Source organism: Helianthus annuus, chromosome 16 (genome assembly GCF_002127325.2).
Source record: "Helianthus annuus cultivar XRQ/B chromosome 16, HanXRQr2.0-SUNRISE, whole genome shotgun sequence".
In the NCBI taxonomy this organism is placed as follows: domain Eukaryota; kingdom Viridiplantae; phylum Streptophyta; class Magnoliopsida; order Asterales; family Asteraceae; genus Helianthus; species Helianthus annuus.
The window spans coordinates 3,968,086-3,991,316 of record NC_035448.2 but is presented as its reverse complement, the minus strand read 5'-3'; the positions used below and the strand labels follow the sequence as shown (position 1 = coordinate 3,991,316).

Genomic DNA, 23,231 nt, shown 5'->3' with positions numbered 1-23,231 from the left:
CTGAGCGGCTTCGTTATAAATCCCGAAACCCTAAGCAAAATTAATAAGCGTCTAATATATCCTAACCCGGTAATTACTATTAATAAAAGATGTCCAAGTTTGCTAAATAATGGATTTTAAGAAATAATGCAATACAAATAATGGTTCTTAAACCCCATCCTTATGCAAGCCCATAATACATGGTGTTATCTGGCTAGGCATGGGTTAAAAGGGGCCTCATACTGACTTGTCCCGGATTCTAAAACATATAATGCAAGTTGACCATTCAATGCATGAAAGGTTAATTTTTTTGCCACTGATGAGCGCTTACGGACCGTAAGGGTCTAGCCTTACGGACCGTAAGGGGGTGAAAGGGTAAAACATTTTCCGCCACAGGCTTACGGACCGCAAGGCCCATGCCATACGGTCCGTAAGCGACGCCCAGCGACAGAAAGTTGGCTGTTGGTTGTTTAAAGCGGTAAATCATTAATGTGAAGATCTTCCAGAGATATGGGCGACCCCTAATCACTCCCTAACACTTTAGGACAGTTGTTGATCATCAAGGAACCCTTGTAGGCCATGTTGTGATGATCCTATGCATCAACATTGCCTATAAAAGGCCACTTTGTGCAAACAAGTTCCTCACACCTTGTTCTGCCTTCATTGATCACATCTGGAGCTCAAGAACACCCTCAAGTCTTCTCCTATCTGCATTGGACTTCTGTAAGTCGTTCAAACCTTTGTGGTTTAGTTTTTGCTTAGTTATGTAGCTACAAATCAAACCGTCGTAATTACGGTTTGACTTCGAGATTAGTCCTTAATGGCTTAGTCAGGTCTCGAATAGAAAGTAGTTATAAGTTGATATTTATGTGGGCAATAAACCCTTAAAAGGGTTCCCCCTGATCACCACTCTAACTAGTTCAAATGACGAGTCAAACATGCTTAGAAAAAGTCAACAGAAATACTATTTTGCGATTTACGCATAATCTGTAATGTAGATGGTTTGAAACCTGTTTAAACACTCATAAAACATGATAATAAGTATATTAACAAGTCTAAGCTTGTTTGATCCGGCTATTTGCTATATTGACCCGGTTCGGAGCCGAAAGTCGCAAAACTTTGACTTTTGCTTTGACTTCAGTTCTGACCCGTTTTAGTGTAATGTAGATATGCCTTAGGACTCTCTTAGGACCAGGTTACATGATGGTATCACCCTCTGTAACCGGTTCGTCGTTTGTCCGAGTCTTTTACACCTTTCCGTTAAATGCTTAAAAGTTGACCGTAACGCCCTTTTTAAATTAAAACGAGAAATTCGGACACGTGAAAGGATCATGACCTTGGTTACTGATTTCTAAGCATGTCCCTAAAATTTCACGGTAATCCGAGGTCCAGAATACGAGTTACGCTAAATAGCGCAAATTGCGAAACTTTAGTAATTAATAGCGCAATTAGCATAACACCTATCCAAACCCGGATTTCGACACCAAACCTTTTGCTCATTGATGTAAAATAATATTTTGGAATTTTTAAATATTTTTAATTATTTTTAACCTGCTCATAACCTGCGATTATGGCAACGGTTCGGTAAATACCGAATACGCCCTTTTCGGCCATAACTTGAGTTCTACAAGGTCTTTTGACCCGATTCTAGTTGCTACTGTTTTTAAATAATAAATAAAGTATTTTAGACTTTATAAACTGATCGGGAAACTCAGATTCCCTGTAGAACTCTAAAACCTCTTTTATAATCTTTAAAAAGACCAAAATACCCCTACGGGGCATAATATGAACTTAAACTCGTTACGGGCATTACGGAAGGTATCCTACTGATACCACCACCTCTTTAAGGCATATTGACTTAAGAAATCAGTGTAGGACTCTTACGGTTACCCGTTACGCCTTTTGCACGCACGGTTCGGCTTATGTAACTAGTTTACAAAAATTAGCCGAAACAGGTCAAACCCTATTGTTTTGACCCCAAAATCCAGAGTATGATTATTATACCCATATAAAACAAGTTTTCAAACTTGTTGGGTCAAAATCACACTCCATTCACGGTTTTCGCCTTTCACGCGATTAAACCGTAACTATCCTTTGAAACCGACCGGTCTAAGCTACGGCAATTATAAAGACCCGTTAGGGTTCTAATAGGTTATTTTAAACCTTCGTTCCAGAATAGGAGACCAGTAAAAGCTATCTGTGATTTATTCAATTAAGGATTATACTTGCAAAGGTAAATACTTTTAACTTATTTTCCGTTATACGGGCTTGGGTTACGGTATATAAAATACCGCTTGGTCGGGCAATTGACCCCAACTCATTTGTAGTTGGGTATTATCAATGTGACCCGTTTAAAAACTTGTTTTGTTGGCTTAACGCCTTTGGGGGCTTAATGACCATGTCCCGGATATCCTTGGCAGCATTTACGAATGGCCACGACCTTGACATCCCGGTGTAGGCGTACACCCGACATTATGTCTATAATTATAAAAGTGTAGCCGTTGGTTACCCGCCACGGTTTTATACTAAGTGGTGTGTCTATTAAACTTTAACCCGATACGACTCGGGCGACCGAACGCATAGTAACATGTAATTCTTTACAAGATTTGATTATAAATTATCCCAAGTTATAAAGAGTTTGTGCCTTGAGCATTTAAACCAATTTTATTAAACATTTTACAAAAAGTGTCAGTTGAATGTATTTACCAGTGTAAACTGACGTATTTTCCCCAAAAAGACTAAATGCAGGTACTAGGCGTAATTGGCTGGGACTTCTCCTTAGCATCAATAGAGGTCTCGCAAGCTTAAGATGCCTGAAGTCTGTTGAACAATACTTTTGTTATTATATTTGATCCCCTGTGGATTTTGATTTTAACAATGGTGATACTTCGATATTACAAATAAAGTTGAGATACATTATCTTTATGCTTCCGCTGTGCATTCATTTATATTGTGTGGTTTGACTATATTGTTGCCAACTACGTCACGGTAATCCCCCACCGGGCCCACCGGTGAGACACGTGGAAATCGGGGTGTGACAGAATTGTAGGAAAGGAATGTCGTGCCATATGCACCCGACCTCGGCTCTTTATGGGTTGAGGGACATGCCGGATTATGTGGTGAACCATGAGCTTATACTGACGACAAAAGAATACCTGCAATGTGTGACTTCTGTTGAGCCATAGTTGTTTGTTGAACTGGAACATACCAATGTGATTGATCCTCATGTCTTAATTTTTAAGAATATCCTCCATATTTTTGTGGTATGCATACCAATGTTTTTTTTTATTTTTTTGGATCACTCGAAGTTCAACTTCCTCATTGTTTATTATACATTTGAATATTTTTGTGTTGTTTGATTTACAAAAACTTTATTACAAAGAAAATTATAAATAATTATATCATTAATTATTCATATTCTTAGTCTTTAGGATAATAATAAACAAATTAATATTAAACTTCCCATAATTATTTTTTAATTTTGAAGACATTAACGTTTAATTAATATATCTAAGTCGTCACACATTATTCAGTTTTTAATATATATATATATATAGTTTTAATAAATTTAAATATCCGAACACATAAAATTTTCAATAATATCAAGAACTCACGAATTCGTTCATACTATCTCTCTCAAATGTGTTCATCAAGAACGTTTGAAAATATGTGTTTTTATTTTATTTATGACATAATTTGATTAATGCAAATTAAATTTTCCAACCGCGAGTATTTGCGGGTGATAACCTAGTTGTTTTACAAAACAGTTTATTTTATCCAACTCATTTTATTTGGTCATTTCTTTAACCATACTCCTTTCTTTTATATAAATCTGATTTCTTATCGAGTTTTCATATGATTTATAACAAAAAACACTTAACAAGATTCATGACTAATTTTTATTAAACCTTTCTTCTAAAACCCTAGTCATGAATCTTATTTTCACAAAACCTATGTATCTCACAGGCATTTTTATGCTGACGTACCTATTTTCACATGTGTTTTCAGGAGCTGTCACTTAGGATGATGATCGTGACACTAGGGCGGACCTGTGTCTTAGAGACTTAAAATAAAGATAGAACTAGTTTAATTATGTTATGAAACTCTTTATTTACTGTTTTGAGAAAATGTAACACTCTTGTTTGATAAATAAAATGTAACTTTAATTTCCATGGTTGTGAAACAATAATTTTGTGACAACACTCCCCGACGTTTCTGCCACGATTTGATGTTTTACGTGGTCGGGGTGTGACAACGGAGAATAGACACGTTGCGGTCATTCAGATCAACATGTGGCTGCCAGCTGTACTCGGGTGCCGGGTTGTTATGTGCATGTCGCCTGGATAGATTGTAGAATACAGGTACTTATAGACTTATAAAAAATGTTTTGTTGTCTTAATTTAATATGATTGTCTAATGCTGTTTTTTTTTTTGTTTTGCAGACTGCGTCATTCAGCTCAAAGATATAGACATTTTCTGGAGAAAACTTGACCTGAACGCATCAAATATCGATGAGGAAGATGTTGATGTAGACAAACAATTAGAATATGTGAAACAAAAATTGTCTACCCAACCCCCACAAGTGAGGAAAAGCGTCTTATCGAAGATCATGGCGGTGGTAAACCCATATATGAGCGACGAAAAACCGCCTGTCGTACAAGAAAACACTCGCGGGCGGCCAACTTCCAAGGTCCAACAACAAAGAAAAGAGCAAGCAGCTAGAGATAGCTCAGTTGGGCCTCCCAGACAACAAAGTAGGTGTGACCCTCCTCGACATAGCTCTTATGTACCATCGCAAGATTCCCTAATACCGTCTACGTCTGCAATGTCTCTAAAGTCTCAAAGGTCGTTAAATCGACGCGGTCATTCAATATCTTCACGTGAAGAAGAGCCTGGCAAGGGCAATGCCTTTCCGTTAATCATTGATGAGGGAATGCTTGAATATGCGCACAGATACAAAAAAACAAATTCTAAAAGTGTTCCACCGCTACATTTCAAGAATAAAAGATGTCAGGCCGGATGGACATTGTGGGTTTCGGGCGGCGGTTGTGGGTTATGGTTTGAACAAGATTACTTTGGGTATATTCGAAACCAACTACTTGAAGAGCTGACGGGTCCGAACAAAGAAATGTGGGAGTACATCTTCGATAATGAAGTACCAGGGGACTACGACGAACAAGTAAAGAGAATAAATTTTACCGGGTTGGAATGGCACCCAGGGAACATTGGATGGAGATGCCTCAAGCAGCACTCCTTCTTGCCAATAGGTTTGGTGTGATTGTTCACATATTAGACATCCAAGGTTGTTCTACTGTATTTCCCTTATATGATCCAAAGTACGCACATGACCTCCATCAGTTCGTTTTACTGTTATTTGTTAATCGTGGTCATTTCATCCACGTCAGACTTGAAGGGGACTATCCAATGCCGCCACCGAACCTTACATGGAGTAGACGCGCGCGCCAAGAAGCTTTACGTTGGACGGAAAACTACACGGAACGGATAGTGTGGTATGATATGCTAATGAAGCCTAACATTGACCCTACATTGCTTGTTATTGATTGATTTGTAATTTTAAACAATAACTTATTTGTATAATGTATTCCATTCGTTTATTGCCAAATCAATGCATTATATTGATTAATTTGTAATACGAAAATACGGTAAAATATTCGAAAATGCACTAAAAAACGTCAAAATACGTTACAGTACAATTAAATACATGAATATATGCTAAATACGCTAAAATACGCTAACATGCGCTAAAATACGCTAAAATGTTCGAAAATACTGTAAAATACGTCAAAATACGTTGAAATACGATAAAACGCGCTAAAATACCTTAAAATACCATAAGATACATGAAAAAAATGCTAAAATACGCTAAAATACGCTAACATGCGCTAAAATACGCTAAAATATTCGAAAATACGGTAAAATACGTCAAGATACAATTAAATACGTCAAAATACGCCGAAATACGCTAAAATGCGCTAAAATACCTGAAAATACCATAAGATACATGAAAATATGTTAAAATACCTTAAAATACGATATAATGCTATACAGTACGCAAAAATGTTCGAAAATACTGTGAAATACGTCAAAATACAATTAAATACGTCAAAACACGCCGAAATACGCTAAAATGCGCTAAAATGAAAATACCATAAGATACATGAAAAAATGCTAAAATACGCTAACATGCGCTAAAATACGCTAAAATGTTCGAAAATACGGTAAAATACGTCAAAATACAATTAAATACGTCAAAATACGCCGAAATACGCTAAAATGCGCTAAAATACTTTAAAATACCATAAGATACATGAAAATATGTTAAAATACCTTAAAATACGAAATAATGCTCTACAGTATGCTAAAATGTTCGAAAATACGGTGAAATACGTCAAAATACAATTATATACGTCAAAATACGCCGAAATACGCTAAAATGCGCTAAAATACCTTAAAATACCATAAGATACATGAAAAAATTGCTAGGATACGCTAAAATACGCTAACATGCGCTAAAATACGCTAAAATGTTCGAAAATATGGTAAAATACGTCAAAAGACAATTAAATACGTCAAAATACGCTAAAATGCGCTAAAATACCTTAAAATACCATAAGATACATAAAAATATGTTAAAATACCTTAAAATACGATATAATGCTCTAGAGTACGTTAAATGTTCGAAAATACGGTGAAATATGTCAAAATACAATTAAATACGCTAAAATACGCCGAAATACGCTAAAATGCGCTAAAATACCTTAAAATACCATAAGATACATGAAAATATGTAAAAATACCTTAAAATACTATATAATGTTCTACAGTACGCTAAAATGTTCGAAAATACGGTGAAATACGTCAAAATACAATTAAATACACTAAAATACGCCGAAATACGCTAAAATACGCTAAAATACCTTAAGATACCATAAGATACATGAAAATATGTTAAAATACCTTAAAATATGATATAATGCTCTACAGTACGCTAAAATGTTCGAAAATACGGTGAAATACGTCAAAATACAATTGAATATGCTAAAATACGCCGAAATACGCTAAAATGCGCTAAAATACCTTAAAATACCATAAGATAAATGAAAATATGTTAAAATACTTTAAAATACGATATAATGCTCTAAAGTACGCTAAAATACGCAACTAATGATATTTTCCACGAACGTATACATATAAGACGACACTATGGAGTACAAGTGGACTTCAAACAAAACTGTACGTAATCGTAAAATACGATATTTGCACGCAACCGAACGTCACCGAAACGAGGTATGTTGAAGTCATACGTCCTAAAACGACAAAATATGCGAAATTTCGTCAAAAAACGACTCGTATACGCGTTGAACCGAGGAAAACACGAAAAACCAAATTTTCAAACTATGGCATATACGATCGTATAGGCCAAAGTTGTATCGTATAGCCCTTTCAGATGCATCGTATAGACCTATACGATGGGTATTATCCCCTAGATTTATTTGAAAAACAGGGGTATATTGGTAATTTACTAACCATCGTATAGATCTATACGATGCGTATAGAATAAGAAAACGATATAACCCCTCAAAACACAGGGGGTTTATACGATCCAAAAACAAACAAAACTCAAAATACACCCAAATACACACACATACGGTGGTATACATACTGTTGACATACGCTCGAGATTTCAAGATCGAAGACTAGTACGGTATTCATCTCCACACCCTCATCATTTTAACGTGTTAGATTTTGCATTTTAGCCGTAGGTTTATTGTGAATTTTGGGTTGAAAACTGGGGTTTTTTTGGGGTTTTGAAGAACTTTTGAAACGATACGATGCGTATCGGCATATACGCATCGTATCGTTTCAAAATTTCAATTTTTTGTCAAGAACAGATCGGTCGATACGATGCGTACCGACCTATACGAAGCGTATGGATTCATAATTTCATTGTTTGTTCAAGAACATTTGAACTGATACGATACGTATCAGTCTATACGCATCGTATAGGTTCATAAATTCAGTGTTTTTCAAGAACATTTGAACTGTCCGTATCGCGCGTAGCTCGGTAACGAGCGTCGAAACCTAATACGTCGTAGATAGATAATAATTATAATATACCGTTCGGGTCGTCCGTAACGCGATTAGGTCCATTTCGAGCGTCGAAATCTAAGACGTCGTAAATATATAGTTTTTTTTTTATTTTTTAGTCGAAACGTCCGTATCGCGCGTAGGTCCGTAACGAGCGCCGAAACCTAATACGTCGTAGATAGATAATAGTTATAATATACCGTTCGGGTCGTCCGTAACACGATTAGGTCCATTTCGAGCGTCGAAACCTAAGACGTCGTAAATATATAGTTTTTTTTTTATTTTTCAGTCGAAACGTTCGTATCGCTCGTATGTCCGTAACGAGCGCCGAAACCTAATACGTCGTAGATAGATAATAGTTATAATATACCGTTCGGATCGTCCGTAACGCGATTAGGTCCATTTCGAGCGTCGAAACCTAAGACGTCGTAAATATATAGTTTTTTTTTATTTTTTAGTCGAAACGTCTGTATCGCGCGTAGGTCCGTAACGAGAGCCGAAACCTAATACGTCGTAGATAGATAATAATTATAATATACGGTTCGGGTCATCCGTAACGCGATTAGGTCCATTTCGAGCGTCGAAACCTAAGACGTCGTAAATATATAGTTTTTTTTTTATTTTTTAGTCGAAACGTCCGTATCGCGCGTAGGTCCGTAACGAGCCTCGAAACCTAATACGTCGTAGATAGACAATAATTATAATATATAGTCGGGGTCGTCCGGGGAGGTGGCGGTGTTATATATATATATTTTTTAATATAAATAAAATTTTTATATTTTGAAAAAAAAATTGATTAAAATTGTTTAATCATGCAGATATGGAAGTCGCTATGGGTAGAGGGAGATGCCGGGGAGGTGGCGTTGGAGGTGGCGGTGGAGGTGACGGTCGAGGTGGCGGTCGAGGTGGCGGTGGCGGTCGAGGTGGCGGTCGCGGTCGAGGTGGACGTGGCCGCGCACATGGAACGGCGGGGGCGTTGATCGCGGTGGCGGTGCTGGTGGGTGTGGCCGTGGACGCAGCCGTGGGCGCGGGCGTGACGCTTGACGTGGGCGCGGGCGTGGCGCTGACCCTGGAGAAGATCCTATGTTGGAGAATGATTATTTGAGGTTCGAGGAGAGGAGCGAGGCTTATCACAGATGTGAAAAGTTTCGTCGTATGGAGATCGGCAGCCACTGTGCCCTCGATTGGGGTGCTCTAGAAGAGGTCGCGGAGGCGGCGAGAGCCCGAGGGCTCATCGGAGATGATACTCCATGGTCGAGGTATACTATTTGTTACTGTTTTTTCTTTGTTTTGTATACGACATGCATACTAACCACACTGTGTGACAGGTTGTTCGATATGGCATACACGCCGTCTTACAGGGTCATGGCATGCGAGTTTTTGTTGAGTTTCGACTACGCTCCCGGGCCTGCAGGCCGTCCAGAGGAGGCTGACGACGAGGACGACCCTTGGATAGAGGTTAGCTTTCGTCTAGCGGGGCAGTGGCATTTGATGTCACTCAGACGGTTTGCCGAGCACTCCGGCCTTTACAGGGTGGAGGAGTTAGACACCCCCATCTACACCGACGACATATGGATGCCCCCCCGTACGACTCTGATGCGGTTCTGGCAGGTGATCAGCACGCATCACTTCATCACGACGTCGAAGCAGAGGGCTTCCTATATCACCGATCCCCTCTACCGCTACCTGCACAAGCTTATTGCCACATCTATAGCACCACGCGAGCAGAGCCGCGAGTGGTGCACTCAGGGGGGGTCTCTTTTACCTGTACTGCCTTATATGGGGGAGAGGTGCGCCCTCCATCGCTGCCTAGCCCAGTGGTTCGCGACGGCGTTCCACAGGCAGGACAGGTCTGTGCTGTACGGGGGGGGGGGGGGGGGGGGGGGCGTACATCACACGTATCACTGTCTCCTTGGGCCTTGTTCCCCAGCAGGACCAGTTATTCTCGGATGGGGGCGTGGTGGAGCCGAGCTTGTTGACCCGTACTACCATGATCGGCATGCACATGACGCGTGACTTCCTGGGGCTCGGTCTGCGACTTATAGGAGGGAACGGGCAGGTCTTCGAGCCCGTCGCTCTCCTAGACGAGCTACCGGAGTTGCTTCCGGAGCCGGCATAGGGTGAGGGTCAGCCGACGGATGGTGATGCCGCAGAGGGCGACGGCGGCGATGACGACGATGTTGACCACGTTGAGCCACCACCATCTCCCCCGCCGGTTCCATTTCCGTTAGGTGCTCCGGCACAGCAGGCGCAACCATATGGGGTGCCTCAGTACCCCCAACACGTATTCAACGACGAGCTCGATCCAGCTGCGGCACGTGCATTGGTTGAGTTGGAGGACCGGATGCAGGCGCGGATGGAGGCCGCTCACGGTCGTATGGAGGGTCTTCTCATGGAGGCGATCCAGGCATTCCGGCGTGGTGAGCAGTCCGGTTCGGATCAGGTGGCGGGGCCCTCAGGCACCACTCAGGATCCACCGCTTTAGGATCATTGTACTTTTGTTGTATTTTGACGGTTTATGTATTTTGAACAATTGCCCGTGTATGTACAAACTTATTATGTAATTAAATTTGCAGTTTCAGTTTATTTGTATTTGTATTTGTGATTGTTTATTTTAACTGTTTAGATTGATATGTTTGGTTACTTACAATCGATAATACGATATTAAGTTAAAAATGTGATACGGTACGATATAAAAATAATACGAAACTTAACGATATAAAAATAATAAAGTTTTTAAAAATTATTAAAATAAAAATAACTAATAATAAACACCAATAACAAACCCAAAACACCAAAATCCCAACACAACACACCAAAAATAAACTTCAAAAATTCAGGGTGCCAATACGCATCTTGGGGGAGGGGTTAGGTTTTTTTGGGTGGGGGGGGGGGGGGTGGGGGTTAGGTTTTTTTAGCTATTTTAGGTTGTGTTCACATTGGTTCTCAAGGTTCTCACAATAAGGGTGGTTCTCGCATGAGCCCCTCCCTTATAATATATAAAATTACATTTATTCAACCTGTGTAATACAAGTGTTAATAAGCTAGTTAAAATATAGTCATTACACTATTTTTTTTCTCGTTATAGACTAAGCTCTCTAGGTTTCAAAAAATGTTATAACTTGAAAAAATGAGTATATTATCTTGTTACAGGCTAAGCTCTCTAGGTTTCAAGAAATGTTATAACTTAAAAAAAATGAGTATATAATTGTTAATCAAGTATACATGCTATTGTATTTTGATGATAGAGTTAATTACTGTTTTCGTCCCTTTGGTTTGTTAAAAATCACTATTTCAGTCCATTAGTTTAAAAATTGCGATTTCAGTCCTTGTGGTTTCACTTTCGTAACCATTTCAGTCCATGTGGTTTCACTTTCGTAACCATTTCAATCCATTTATTCTGTTAGTATAGGGAATGAAATGGTTACAAGGTTGACTGAAATGATTACGAAAGTGAAACCACGGAGCATGAAAACGCAATTTTTAAACTAATGGACTGAAATAGTAATTTTTAACAAACCAAAGGGACGAAAACAGTAATTAACTCTTGATGATATTTAAAGTGATTACTTTAAAAATTTCTTTAGAGTTCAGACCTATACGTTTTTTCTAATATATTATCTGCGAAATGCGTAGTGAGTCCAATGTCAATATTCTGTAAACAAGTTATTTAACAAGGTCGACATCTTGTCATGATCACGTGAGCACGTGATCTCCTAATGGTGCAAATTAATCCCTATATCTACTTTAACAGATACAGTATATTATTTAATTTAATAAATACTATTCAATAACAATAAATCTGTAACCATGATGACCTTTTTTTTTAAATTCAGTTTTACTTCAAAAGTTGTTAATTTTTTTTGCCAAACGTATTGTTAAGAAAATAAAGTCAAAAAAAATAATACAAATATTAATATCCAAAACATATCCTTTTCATTGGGTCCTGCTATTACACATTTAGGGTGAACGGGGCGCCCTCGGGGTGGCGTGCGGTGAGTAAGTTCCCCGCTTGGGAACACCGCCGCCGACCCCTCGGGGAGGCTAAGCGGGGACAAGTCTGCGGCATTGATTCACCGCACAACTTTTCAAACTTTTTGATTTTTTGAACGTTTGGCAACGACTATTCCTTAAAAAATAAAAAATAAAAAACCCAATTTTAACCTATAAATACCCCATTAAATCTAATTTTTACCACACAAATTTTCAATCTTATTCCTCTAAAATTCTTTCAAATACAACACAAAGCCAAACCGAGCAATAGAACCAACCCCGCGAAGCCAAGAAAAAGTCCGTCGGCTCTAACACTAAGGGACGCGGCTCGCAACCGTCTCGTGGTGGTTCGAGCGGTGCAAGTGCACAACCACAACCACCTTTCGGATATACTACACAACCCCCGTTTTTTTACCCACAACCTTCACACCCCTCCTTTTACAACACCCAACCACAACCCCCTTTCGGCTATTTCTAAAATTTGTTATCAATGGATCCTCAAGCCCCCGCCTTCGACCCGTTTGGTTTTCGTTCCCCACGGGTGGCCGTGCAATTTCTGAAATTTTTATGTAGTATTGCGATGTAATTTTTATTTTATTAAATGAAATGAAATGTAAGTTTTATTTTATGTAAATTATGTTTTACTTTTTATAAAAATATTTTCTTAATTAAAAAAATAAAAAAAACAAGTCCTTCAAGAGAGGAGTGCCGTCATCAAATTGAGGGTGTGGAGGGAGTTAAGTGGGGAGTTGACGTGCCGAGTGCTGATTGACTGTGGGTAAGAAATGTCACTCCCCACTTACAGGAGTGCCCCTTACACCCTTATACCCTAAAATCTTATAGATGTTACTTTTTTATCGTTAAACTATAAGTTTTTGTTATAATTTAAAAAATACAATGAATTGCATAAATTCAAATACACTATGTTTTATTTATCACAAACTAAGTTATACAAACTAGATACAAATAAACACATTGTAAGAATATATTCAAAATTACATAAAATATCACATATCAAAATTAAAACTTCTTCTAGCTCAAATGAAAAAAGTAAATAAAAATAAAACTCATTGGTGTATTTTGGCAAACCGTATTTGTAACTTATAACCAGGGCCGTCTCCGAGAATAATAATTTTTTTTGGCCTCGGCGAAACAAAAAAACTGGGCCCACTTATTATAATATAAACTCATCAAATATATATCAAGAAATCACAATACGGCAATAACTGTTATAAAATAAACAAAACAAAACGGAAGTAGTGTAGTTTGATAAAAATATGTTTATACACCCATGTATATGTAAATATGTGATTCAAATATATTTTTAGGCATAACATGTCGCGTAATCTCACTTTATAAAACGTTGATATTTTTTTTAGAAAATAAATCGTTATAACATCATTAACTAAAAATAAAAGTTAATCATGGGGTTTGAACTCATGACCTCAAGATTATAACCCAAAACATTAACCAATGAATCATATAATCATCTTGTTAACAAGATTGAATAGTCAGTTAATTAAGTGAATTGATAGTTCAAAACAGTTTAGGAAATAAAAAATGCAAGGGACTAACTGAAAATTGTTTAGGAAAGAAAAATGTAAAGGAGGGGGTTAGAACTCATGACCATGGTTTTCAAATTTGAGTATATTAACCATTAAACTAGCTTCATTTTTTGTCATTGAAGTCATTTATGATACATTTAAGATAACACTACTCACTTAAAAATTTATACCTTAAATATTTGCTGGGCCCTATAAACCTTTTGGGGCTTGGCGTCTGCCCGGGCTGCCCAGCCCTAAAATCGGGCCTGCTTATAACCAAAATCCAGCTACCAATTTTGGTTTTGTAACTTATAACCAAAATCCGGCTACCAATTTTGGTTAACTCATAACCAAATTTGAAATTACTATTCGGTGGTAGCCTAATAACATGGTAAAGTCTTTAAGAGCACCTAAAGCTTGAAGGTTACAGGTTCAAGTCTCACATGTAGTATGATAAAAAAATCACAATTCTAAAAAAGCAAATTGAAAAATAAGATATACAATCATAACTCATGTCATAATAGTTTAGTAGTATGGTGCTTTATAAAATAAATGTAAGTTTAAATCGTTACACATGTAAAATTAGATGGTATTTAAGTGTAAAATTTGTTATTAAAAACAACTGCTCGGGGCTATGAACAACAAAGAATCTTGCGTGTAAACCCATACTGCTCGGGGCTATGTCCAAGCTTGACTCCTTAACCGCCGTAAGACCGTACCCCCTAATGCGCAGGAACCAAATGGAATTCGTAAACCCTCGCTCCTGTCAGGTCCAAACATGAGATTAAAGTCTAAATTCGTTTCTTCACCCAATTGTTCATAAAAAATAACTTGAATAGGAATCGGACCCGTTTCTCTACTATGGAGGATAGGCTTCTTACCACTAGAGGTGTAAAAAAAACCGGCATTAGAACCGTAACCGGAAAAAAAACCAAACCAGTTTTTTAACCGGTTTTTTTAAAACCGATTTTAGAACCGAACTGAACCGGCGGTTTGTGACCGATTAGTACTCTTGATTTGAAAAAACGGTTAATAACCGAAACCGATTTAAAAAACCCGGTTAAAAACCGATCCCAACCGGTTACACCGGTTACTGTTTTGGACTTGCAAAACCGGTTAGTAACCGAAACCGATTATTAAAAAAACCGATTTTTGTTTTAGATGAAAAAAATCAGTTCGATTAAAAACCGGACCGATTTAATTAAAAAAAAACCCATTTGTACACCTCTACTAGGGGTGTTCATGAGCCGGACCGAACCGAACCAAACGGAGGTCTGCTCGTGCTCGGTTCGGTTTGAAACCGAGCCGCTCGGTTCGGTTCGCTTTTGCTCAGTTTTATTTAGCATTCCTACGCAGCCATTCATTCACCAAAATTCACCAACTTATATGTCTCTCACACACTTTAACAATTTAACAAAATACAAACATAAAAAGTCCCACAAAAATAAACACAAAATGTCATCCAAATGTTTAATGTTTAAGAGCATCTAAAATGCAAAATAACTTCCAAAACACGCGTTGAACTGAAGATATGAAGATGTGATGATTCTAGGGGCTGGATATGCTACATGTTTATTATATTTAATAAATATATATATATATATAGGATTAGGTTCAAGAGTGAACACTAGTGTAGCTTGCGAACTGAGTGAACTAATCTTGGCCATACACATGTGTAGATCAATGGCCAAGATTTGATATTGAAATACACTAGTGTATTTTACGATTTGATGATGAGATCCTGGCCATACACGTGTGTAGATCAACGGCCAGGATTTGTTCACTCAGTTCGCAAATACACTAGTGTTCACTCTAGAACCCCACCCTATATATATATATATATATATATATATATAATAAATTCGATCGAAACCGAACGAGCGATGAGCGAGCGTACCTACGCTCATGCTCGGTTCGTTTTTAAACCGAATCGAGCTGCTCGGCTTGGTTTTAACCGAGCAAGAAATCAAACGAACAAATATCCTAGCTTTTTCGAACGATCTTCGAACGCCGAGCAGTTTGGACACCCCTAACCTCTACTTACCACTGAATTTGACATGGGCCTAAAAAGAAATAAAGAATAGTAAAATTAGGGCACCAATAACAACCAACCAAACCAACCAGTAAACAAGCAATCAAATCCAAGTGAAGTGAAACCAACACAAAACACAAAACAGATCACTAAACTTCACTTTAAAGCCGCTCACAGACGGCCATCTTCCATCTTCTCCCCCATTAATATCTCTGCCGGCTCTCACTCCTCTTTTTTTTTATACATATTTTCTCTCTCATCAACCGCTTTCATATCTCCATTCTCAATTGCATGTTGACACACTCCAATTTGACGTCATTTGCTGTATAAAGCCTCTGTTTACAATTATTATTATTATTCGATAGGTTTGTTTGACAGAAGTGGAGTTTGATTGTCATTAATGGCGAAGATCTCACAGAAGAAGAATGCTGCACGAAACGACGACGTTGAGACCAAACCGGTTATCGGTAAAGCTAAACGAACGCGAAAAACGGTTAAGCGAGATTCGCCGCCCCAACGGAGCTCTGTTTATAGAGGAGTCACGAGGTATGAATGTGATTTGAATGTTTAGTTGTTAATTACAGTTTATTTGAGTGATTTGAGATTTTGAGATAGTGAATTTGATTTGAATGTTTGGAGTTCAATTAAGTGATTTGAGAAAATGAATTTGATTTGAGTGGTTAGAGTTCAATTAAGTGATTTTGATTTGAATGTTTAGAGTTTAATTAAGGAATTTGAGAGAGTGAATTTGATTTGAATGCTTAGAGTTTAAAATGTTATAAATATATAATTTGAGAGAGTGAGAGGGTGTTTGGGATTACGTTTTGAAGTGATTATTTGATTATTGCGTTTGTAAAACATAAATAATCTAAAAAAGTGTTTGGATGAAAAAGTGATTATCTGCCTCAAAAACGCAGTTTTGGAGAAGCATGTTAACCTACATGCTTTTTCAAAACGCAGTTTTGAAAACGCAAAATCTGTTTTGAAAAAACATAATCTATTTTGAAAATGCAACACCAAACACCCATTGAATTTGATTTGAATGTAGCTAAATTAAGTAATTTGAGAGAATCAATTTTAAAAGCAATCGTCTCTTGCGACTAAGCCCATTCTTTAGGCGTGGTGAAACAATTGCGTTTTAATTCTCCATAAGATGGTTCAGGCATAGATTCGGGCGCGATTTCTAGAATCCGGAGAGTTTCGGGCCAAATTCTCTAAATTTCGGCAAGATTCCAGCTAGATTTCTATATTTATTTAAATAAAACTATTTTTATACACCAATACACTAATATTTTACAACTTCTGGTACTAAATTATTTAAATAAAAGAATAAAACTACTTTTCTACACCAATACACTAATATTTTAGAACTTCTGTTGGTACTGAATAGATCATATTAAATGTTATATAATAGTTTTTGTTTATTTTATTTGAAGAATATTATTATGTTTCTAATGCATAATATATTTTTAAATTTTTTTTTTCATTGTGCGTTTTTTTTACGCCTTGCGTCTAGAGCCTTTAATAACTATGGTTTATAGTTAAAAATGTTTAGAGTTTAATTAAGTAATTTGAGAGAGTAAATTTAATTAGAGTGTATAGAGTTTAGTTAAGCAACTTTAGAGATTGATTTTGATTTTGTTTTATGTGAAGACATCGATGGACCGGCCGATATGAAGCACATTTGTGGGATAAGAATTGCTGGAATGAATCACAAAACAAAAAAGGACGACAAGGTGATTAACTGAATAACTGCTGACTGATATTCATTTTGTTAATTACTAATTATTAATTATGAATTACTAATTTGTATTTGAATTTTGTCTGTTTTTTTTTCTTTCATGTGAATGGTGGTGGTTGATTGATTCATACAGTATATTTAGGTAAGTTTAAAATGCTGCACTTCATTTTATTCTATACGGGTCGTAACTATATAAAAATAATAATATTTTATCATGTAGGATAATTAACTCCCTTCATTTAATTTCATTATATTAAGTGAAAAAGGTGTTTTGGATTCAAAGTGTTGTTCAAATACAATGAGAAACTTATCCATATTCGTGATATTTAGGGGCCTACGATGATGAAAAGGTAGCTGCACATGCATATGACTTGGCAGCATTGAAGTATTGGGGACAAGATACCATCCTCAACTTTCCTGTAATTTGACAATTTCTCTTTTTTGTTTGTGAAAAAAAAAAGATTTTTAATTTATATTTGGGTTTATTGAATTTTATAACCCCCAACTATTGGCTATTGACTGCTATGACGCTCAACTATTACTTTGACGTCCGTCACCCCCAACTTAACACTTAGTGTGTTCTGTCACCACGTCGTTAACTAATCACTAACTTTTGATCTTGTTACTATACTTTTGGGGTGTCCTAAGATCCCTAAAAGGCTAAAACCTTCCTAAGATCCCTATGACACCCCCAAAAGTATAGTACCAAGATCAAAAGTTAGTGATCAGTTAACGACGTGGTGACAGAACATACTAAGTGTTAAGTTGAGGGTGACGGACGTCAAAGTGATAGTTGGGGGTGGCAGCGACCAATAGCCAATAGTTAGGAGTGAGAAAACCAATAACCCTTTATATTTTAACATTATAAATATTTCTTTTTAAACTTTTATAAATATTTACAATATATTGCAGCTAGGAACATACAAAGAGGAGATTCGAGAAATGGAAAGCTTGTCAAAAGAAGAGTATATCGGATCTCTAAGAAGGTAAAAAATCGCATTAATTTTTTATTGTTTTTTTACCAATGCCTTTATCAGCGTGACCTTCGTACCGATCAATACTGTCTGTTTTCTCCATATGGGGCTAGCGTGCTTTTTTTTTGTTCATTACGTTTTTTTTTTGTTTTGTTCGGGTGGAGACCTTTTAATAGGTCAAGCATCCTAAATTGCTCCCACCCGAACACTTTTAATTAATATTGTTCACCTTTTATTTTGCATTCAAAACGCGTTGATGGTTTTTGAGACGCTTCATTATTTATAAACCCAGAAATAATAATACTTGAAAGTAATTTGAAAGTATCTTATTATTTAATAGACATATCCTTTTAAAACTATCACTTTTGCTTTTTAATAGTTTACAATATATTTTTTTTTTGTTTTTTTTTTCAAATGCTTATCAAATTTATTGATATTGTAGGAAAAGCAGCGGTTTTTCACGAGGAGTTTCAAAATACAGAGGGGTAGCAAGGTAATGTATTGATGAACGGTGATGTAATTATTATTGTGAATTAATTTAGCAAGTGTTTTATAATTATTGTTATTTATTGTGTAGGCACCATCATAATGGTAGGTGGGAGGCTCGAATTGGACGGGTTTTTGGCAATAAATATCTTTATCTTGGAACATACGGTAAATTCTTATTCCACTTGTTTATATCATATGGTTAAATTCTTAATAATTATCTAAAACCAAAACCAAAACCAAAACCAAAACCAAAACCAAAACCAAACCGTATTATTTTTGGAGGTAAAACGTTCTCATGATTAAAAAATTTAGTTAATCACTTTAGTGTAAAGATCAAATACAAATGGTCGTAACATACAAATTGACATTAACATAAAAGTGAAGGAAGCTTTATTTGTTTATTTTTTTTTTCTTTCTGAATCTTTTTTATGTACTTAAATAGGATGTTTAATTGCAAAATGTAAAAAAAAAAAGGTGAATTTATTCTAGGAAAGTAATTATGTAATTAATTATAATTACTTTACTAGTGTAAAACACGATTTTTTTCGATTCTGGGACAAAAATACGTGCTTTGAGAAGATGAGAAAAAAATTGTCTCCTTCACTTCTCACGTTAAGCTCAATTTGTATGTTAAGACCCATTTGTACCGAAACCTAACTCAATAACCATAAGCTTAATTTATCTTTCACGTGATATGAGAAATAATATAATAACAATTTAAGATCTGGTTGGTATAATATTAGATTACCAACTTTCAGCTGCTAAGTTAGTGACAATATGAAAATTGAAAGCTGATTTTGACATAAATTAGTCAACTCTAGGCCCCCAAACTTCCACCAAATATTTCATGCACATAATTTCAATTTAATACTCACCAAAATATTATGGCTCAACCAACCTCCATACTGCTAGTTTCCAACATTTGGCCATCTGCCTCCTTATTTTAGGCAAATATGAGGCACCATATTTGACGGTTTTTAATGTAAATGAATTCAAGTTATAAAACCAGATCTATTCTTTTATATAATTATTTTTATTATTGTGTTGTAAGTTTAAAATAATAATATTACACACTATCTTTATTAAAGTTGTTTTTTCTCTTGAATGGATCAAATGCATTAACATTATATTTTAAGCTAAAAACTATAAACATTAGATCGATTTCCTGATTTTTATTTTTTTTTCTATTGTAATTTAGATTTAATAAAAAGTATTTAAGCTAAAAACTGTAAACATTAGATCGATTTCCTAATTATTATTTTATTTTGTATTGTAATATAAATATAATAAAAAGATTTATTTTTTGTAATTTAAATATAATAAAAAGATTTAGGGGAATTGGCCTGTAATAATCCCAACTAGAGGACATTGGCCATTGGCAGTCCCACCTTTGAGTATTCCCCCCACCAGTCCCACCTTTCACCTATTTTTCCTAAACCAGTCCCTCGTTAAAAAAACTTAATGAAGTTATGTTTTTTTTCCGAATTACAAACAGTTTTTTATGGCTTTTGATCAAAACGACGATACAAGTCCATTGATTAGGGGTGTGTACGAGGCGGTTTGGTTTTGGGCCTCAACCAAAACCAAAGTCGAAATGTTCAGTCATTAAAAAACGTTAACAATTTGGTTATGGTTCGATTTTGATTAATCGCTTAAACAATTTGTACCAAATCCTAAAATCAAAGAAAATGAAAGTGAAACAAACCTTTTTCAACTTTCTGGTCGGCTTTATTGATGGTATTTTATATAACTTTGGTGATGGTCCCTCCACCTGTAATACATCCCCATAAATCCCTCATATTCATAATGTTTTTCATGATAATAAAATCAAAATTAAAAAAAAATGAATTAAGAAGTGAGTTAAAGCATTAGTGTGGGTGCAATTTTAAATTTATTCAAATTTATACATTTTGTTTGGTTCGGTTAATTCGGTTATGACACACACCATAACCAAAACCTCCCACAAATTCCAGATAATTGGTTATGACTTAACCGGGCCTTCAGTTAACTATTAGGGTCGGTTAATTCGGTTTGGTTAAATCGGTTTTTTCTGTTACGATTCCGTTTGGCAAATCTATGATATACCACTCAACTTTGTCATATGATCACTCAGCTACTCAAGAAGAAGCGGCAACCGCGTACGACATGGCAGCAATAGAGTACCGAGGACTTAACGCCGTTACAAATTTTGACCTCAGCCGTTACATCAAATGGTTAAGACCGAACCAAACCGACTCCAACAACTCTAACGGCGTTCCAACTAACTCTAACCCTAATGGTACTCAAGATCCAGAATCAACCTTCAGTTACAACAACCACAACAACCAGCAACCCGAAACCTCAAGCTCCGGCGAAACCACCACTAGCGTCCTTCCGCCACTGCGTACCTCCACCGCTTCCTCCGCCCTAGGGTTACTGTTGCAATCAACAAAATTCAAGGAAATGTACGAGCGGACCTCCGTGGTTGACTCACCGTCGCCACCGCCAGAGTCCGATATGCCGCGGCGGAACTTTCCCGACGACATACAAACGTATTTCGACTGTCATGAATCGAATAGCTATGTTGAAAGTGAAGACACTATTTTTGCGGATTTGAATTCGTTTGATGCGCCTATGTTCCAATGCGAACTGGATGCTTAAAAGGGGTTGCAGCGTAACTTGTTGCCCGTTTACCTGACAGTAATTTTAATTTTTAAATTTGAATGCAATGATCCACCTCAATTTAACTAATAGCTACCCGAGCGGTTTCGAATGACGGTTTCGATGACGGTGACGGTGTTCGGAGCCAGATTTAACGAGCGGTATCGACAACGTTTAGTTTTGTTATTTGTTATCTTTGATTTTATTTAGTTCTCTATTTTTTATAAGTTATTGTAACTGTAGATATAGTTATGGCATAGACATTCATTCAGTTCTATATTTCTTTCCTTTGTTTTTGTTTGGAAAAAGAAAATCAATAAAAATGTTGTAGGCGTTTACAAGCCTCATTTGTTTAATTGTTTCTTTTATCTTCCAATATTGCATGCCAATTTTACTTAACATAATTAAGTGGTTATACTTAAATTTGTATGTGTTTTTATATTGATGAGTGTTATTAAGCTTTTAAACTTTTAGAGTTAATTACTGTTTTCGTCACCGTGGTTTGTCAAAAATCAATATTTTAGTCTATTAGTTTAAAAATTGCGATTTCAGTCCCTGTGGTTTCACTTTCATAACCATTTCAGTTCACCTCATTAACAGAATAAATGGATTGAAATGGTTACGAAAGTGAAATCACAGGGACTGAAATGGTTACGAAAGTGAAACCACATGGACTGAAATCACAATTTTAAAACTAATGAACTGAAATAGTGATTTTTGACAAACCACAGGGACGAAAACAGTAATTAACTCAAGCTTTTATATATGCCATTTAAGTGACAAAATATCCAAAAGTTAATTCTTCATTCAAACTTTGGTTTATATGTGGTGTGTTTGTTTGTTGAATTACTGAACCAATACACTGTTTATATTTTTGCATGTCAAAGTCAACAATCCTAACTTGGTATAGTGATGTTTGTAGTCAAGTAATGCAAAAACCTAAAATAAACTAGCTAGCTAAGGAAGTAGGGTATCATATTCACGAGTAGCGGGTGGGTTGATAAAAATAATAAGAAAAAGATATGATTGCTTTGAGTTAAGCTAATGCTCACCTAATTTGCACATAAAAATATAAGATAAGAAACAAGCAATCATGTAAGAGGTTCGGGTCAGGCATCATGGATGTCACGTTGATACACTAACAAACCGTAAACATGAGACGTGTCAAAGTCAATGTCGGGCTATAGCCCACTTGGTAGAGGCACACGTCTCTAACAGGAAGATCCCATGTTCAAACTTGGGCAAAAGGGAACAACTTAGGATTATTGGTGTAAAGGAGTAACATTTGCTGTTAAAAAATAAAACAAATATAGAGGTTCGGGTCTTGATAGCACTGCATGTAATTTAACTTGATTCACTACACTAGCATAGCAAGCTACATATACATAACCTTATTTAACATTTTTGAATGATGGACGACCAATGGACGCTTTAATCAAACAACAGAACAATTCTAGACCGAATAATTTACGTTGTATGATGGGGTTCTTATCAATTATCAACATAGTATATGACGCTATCAATTAAAACACAACTTTTTCTAATAAGTAATGGATCATGATATTCACACATCCATCCTTATTTCCAAACCCCCCACAGCGACGTGCTTTGGCCAAAGCGCAGCGTTTAGTGTTCTTTTTCAGACAAAAGCAGATGTGACCTTGATTCGACTTGATACGAGGTTTGATTCTGTATGGACCTGATAAAATGAAATGTTAGCTTCATATAAT

At 36.4% G+C, this 23,231-nt stretch overlaps 1 protein-coding gene across 1 annotated transcript; it reads left to right on the top strand.

Annotated features, from left to right (window-relative positions):
• Nucleotides 1-15,729: 15,729 nt before the first annotated feature.
• On the top strand, nucleotides 15,730-21,842 carry LOC110916355 (AP2-like ethylene-responsive transcription factor At1g16060). The gene is made up of 8 exons (XM_022161100.2): nucleotides 15,730-16,203; nucleotides 17,311-17,393; nucleotides 17,532-17,540; nucleotides 17,729-17,817; nucleotides 18,311-18,384; nucleotides 18,815-18,865; nucleotides 18,950-19,026; nucleotides 20,975-21,842. Exons 1-8 carry the CDS (start codon nucleotides 16,058-16,060, stop codon nucleotides 21,499-21,501), a joined length of 1,056 nt encoding a protein of 351 aa, XP_022016792.1. The 5' UTR covers nucleotides 15,730-16,057; the 3' UTR covers nucleotides 21,502-21,842.
• The last annotated feature ends 1,389 nt before the right edge of the window (nucleotides 21,843-23,231 follow it).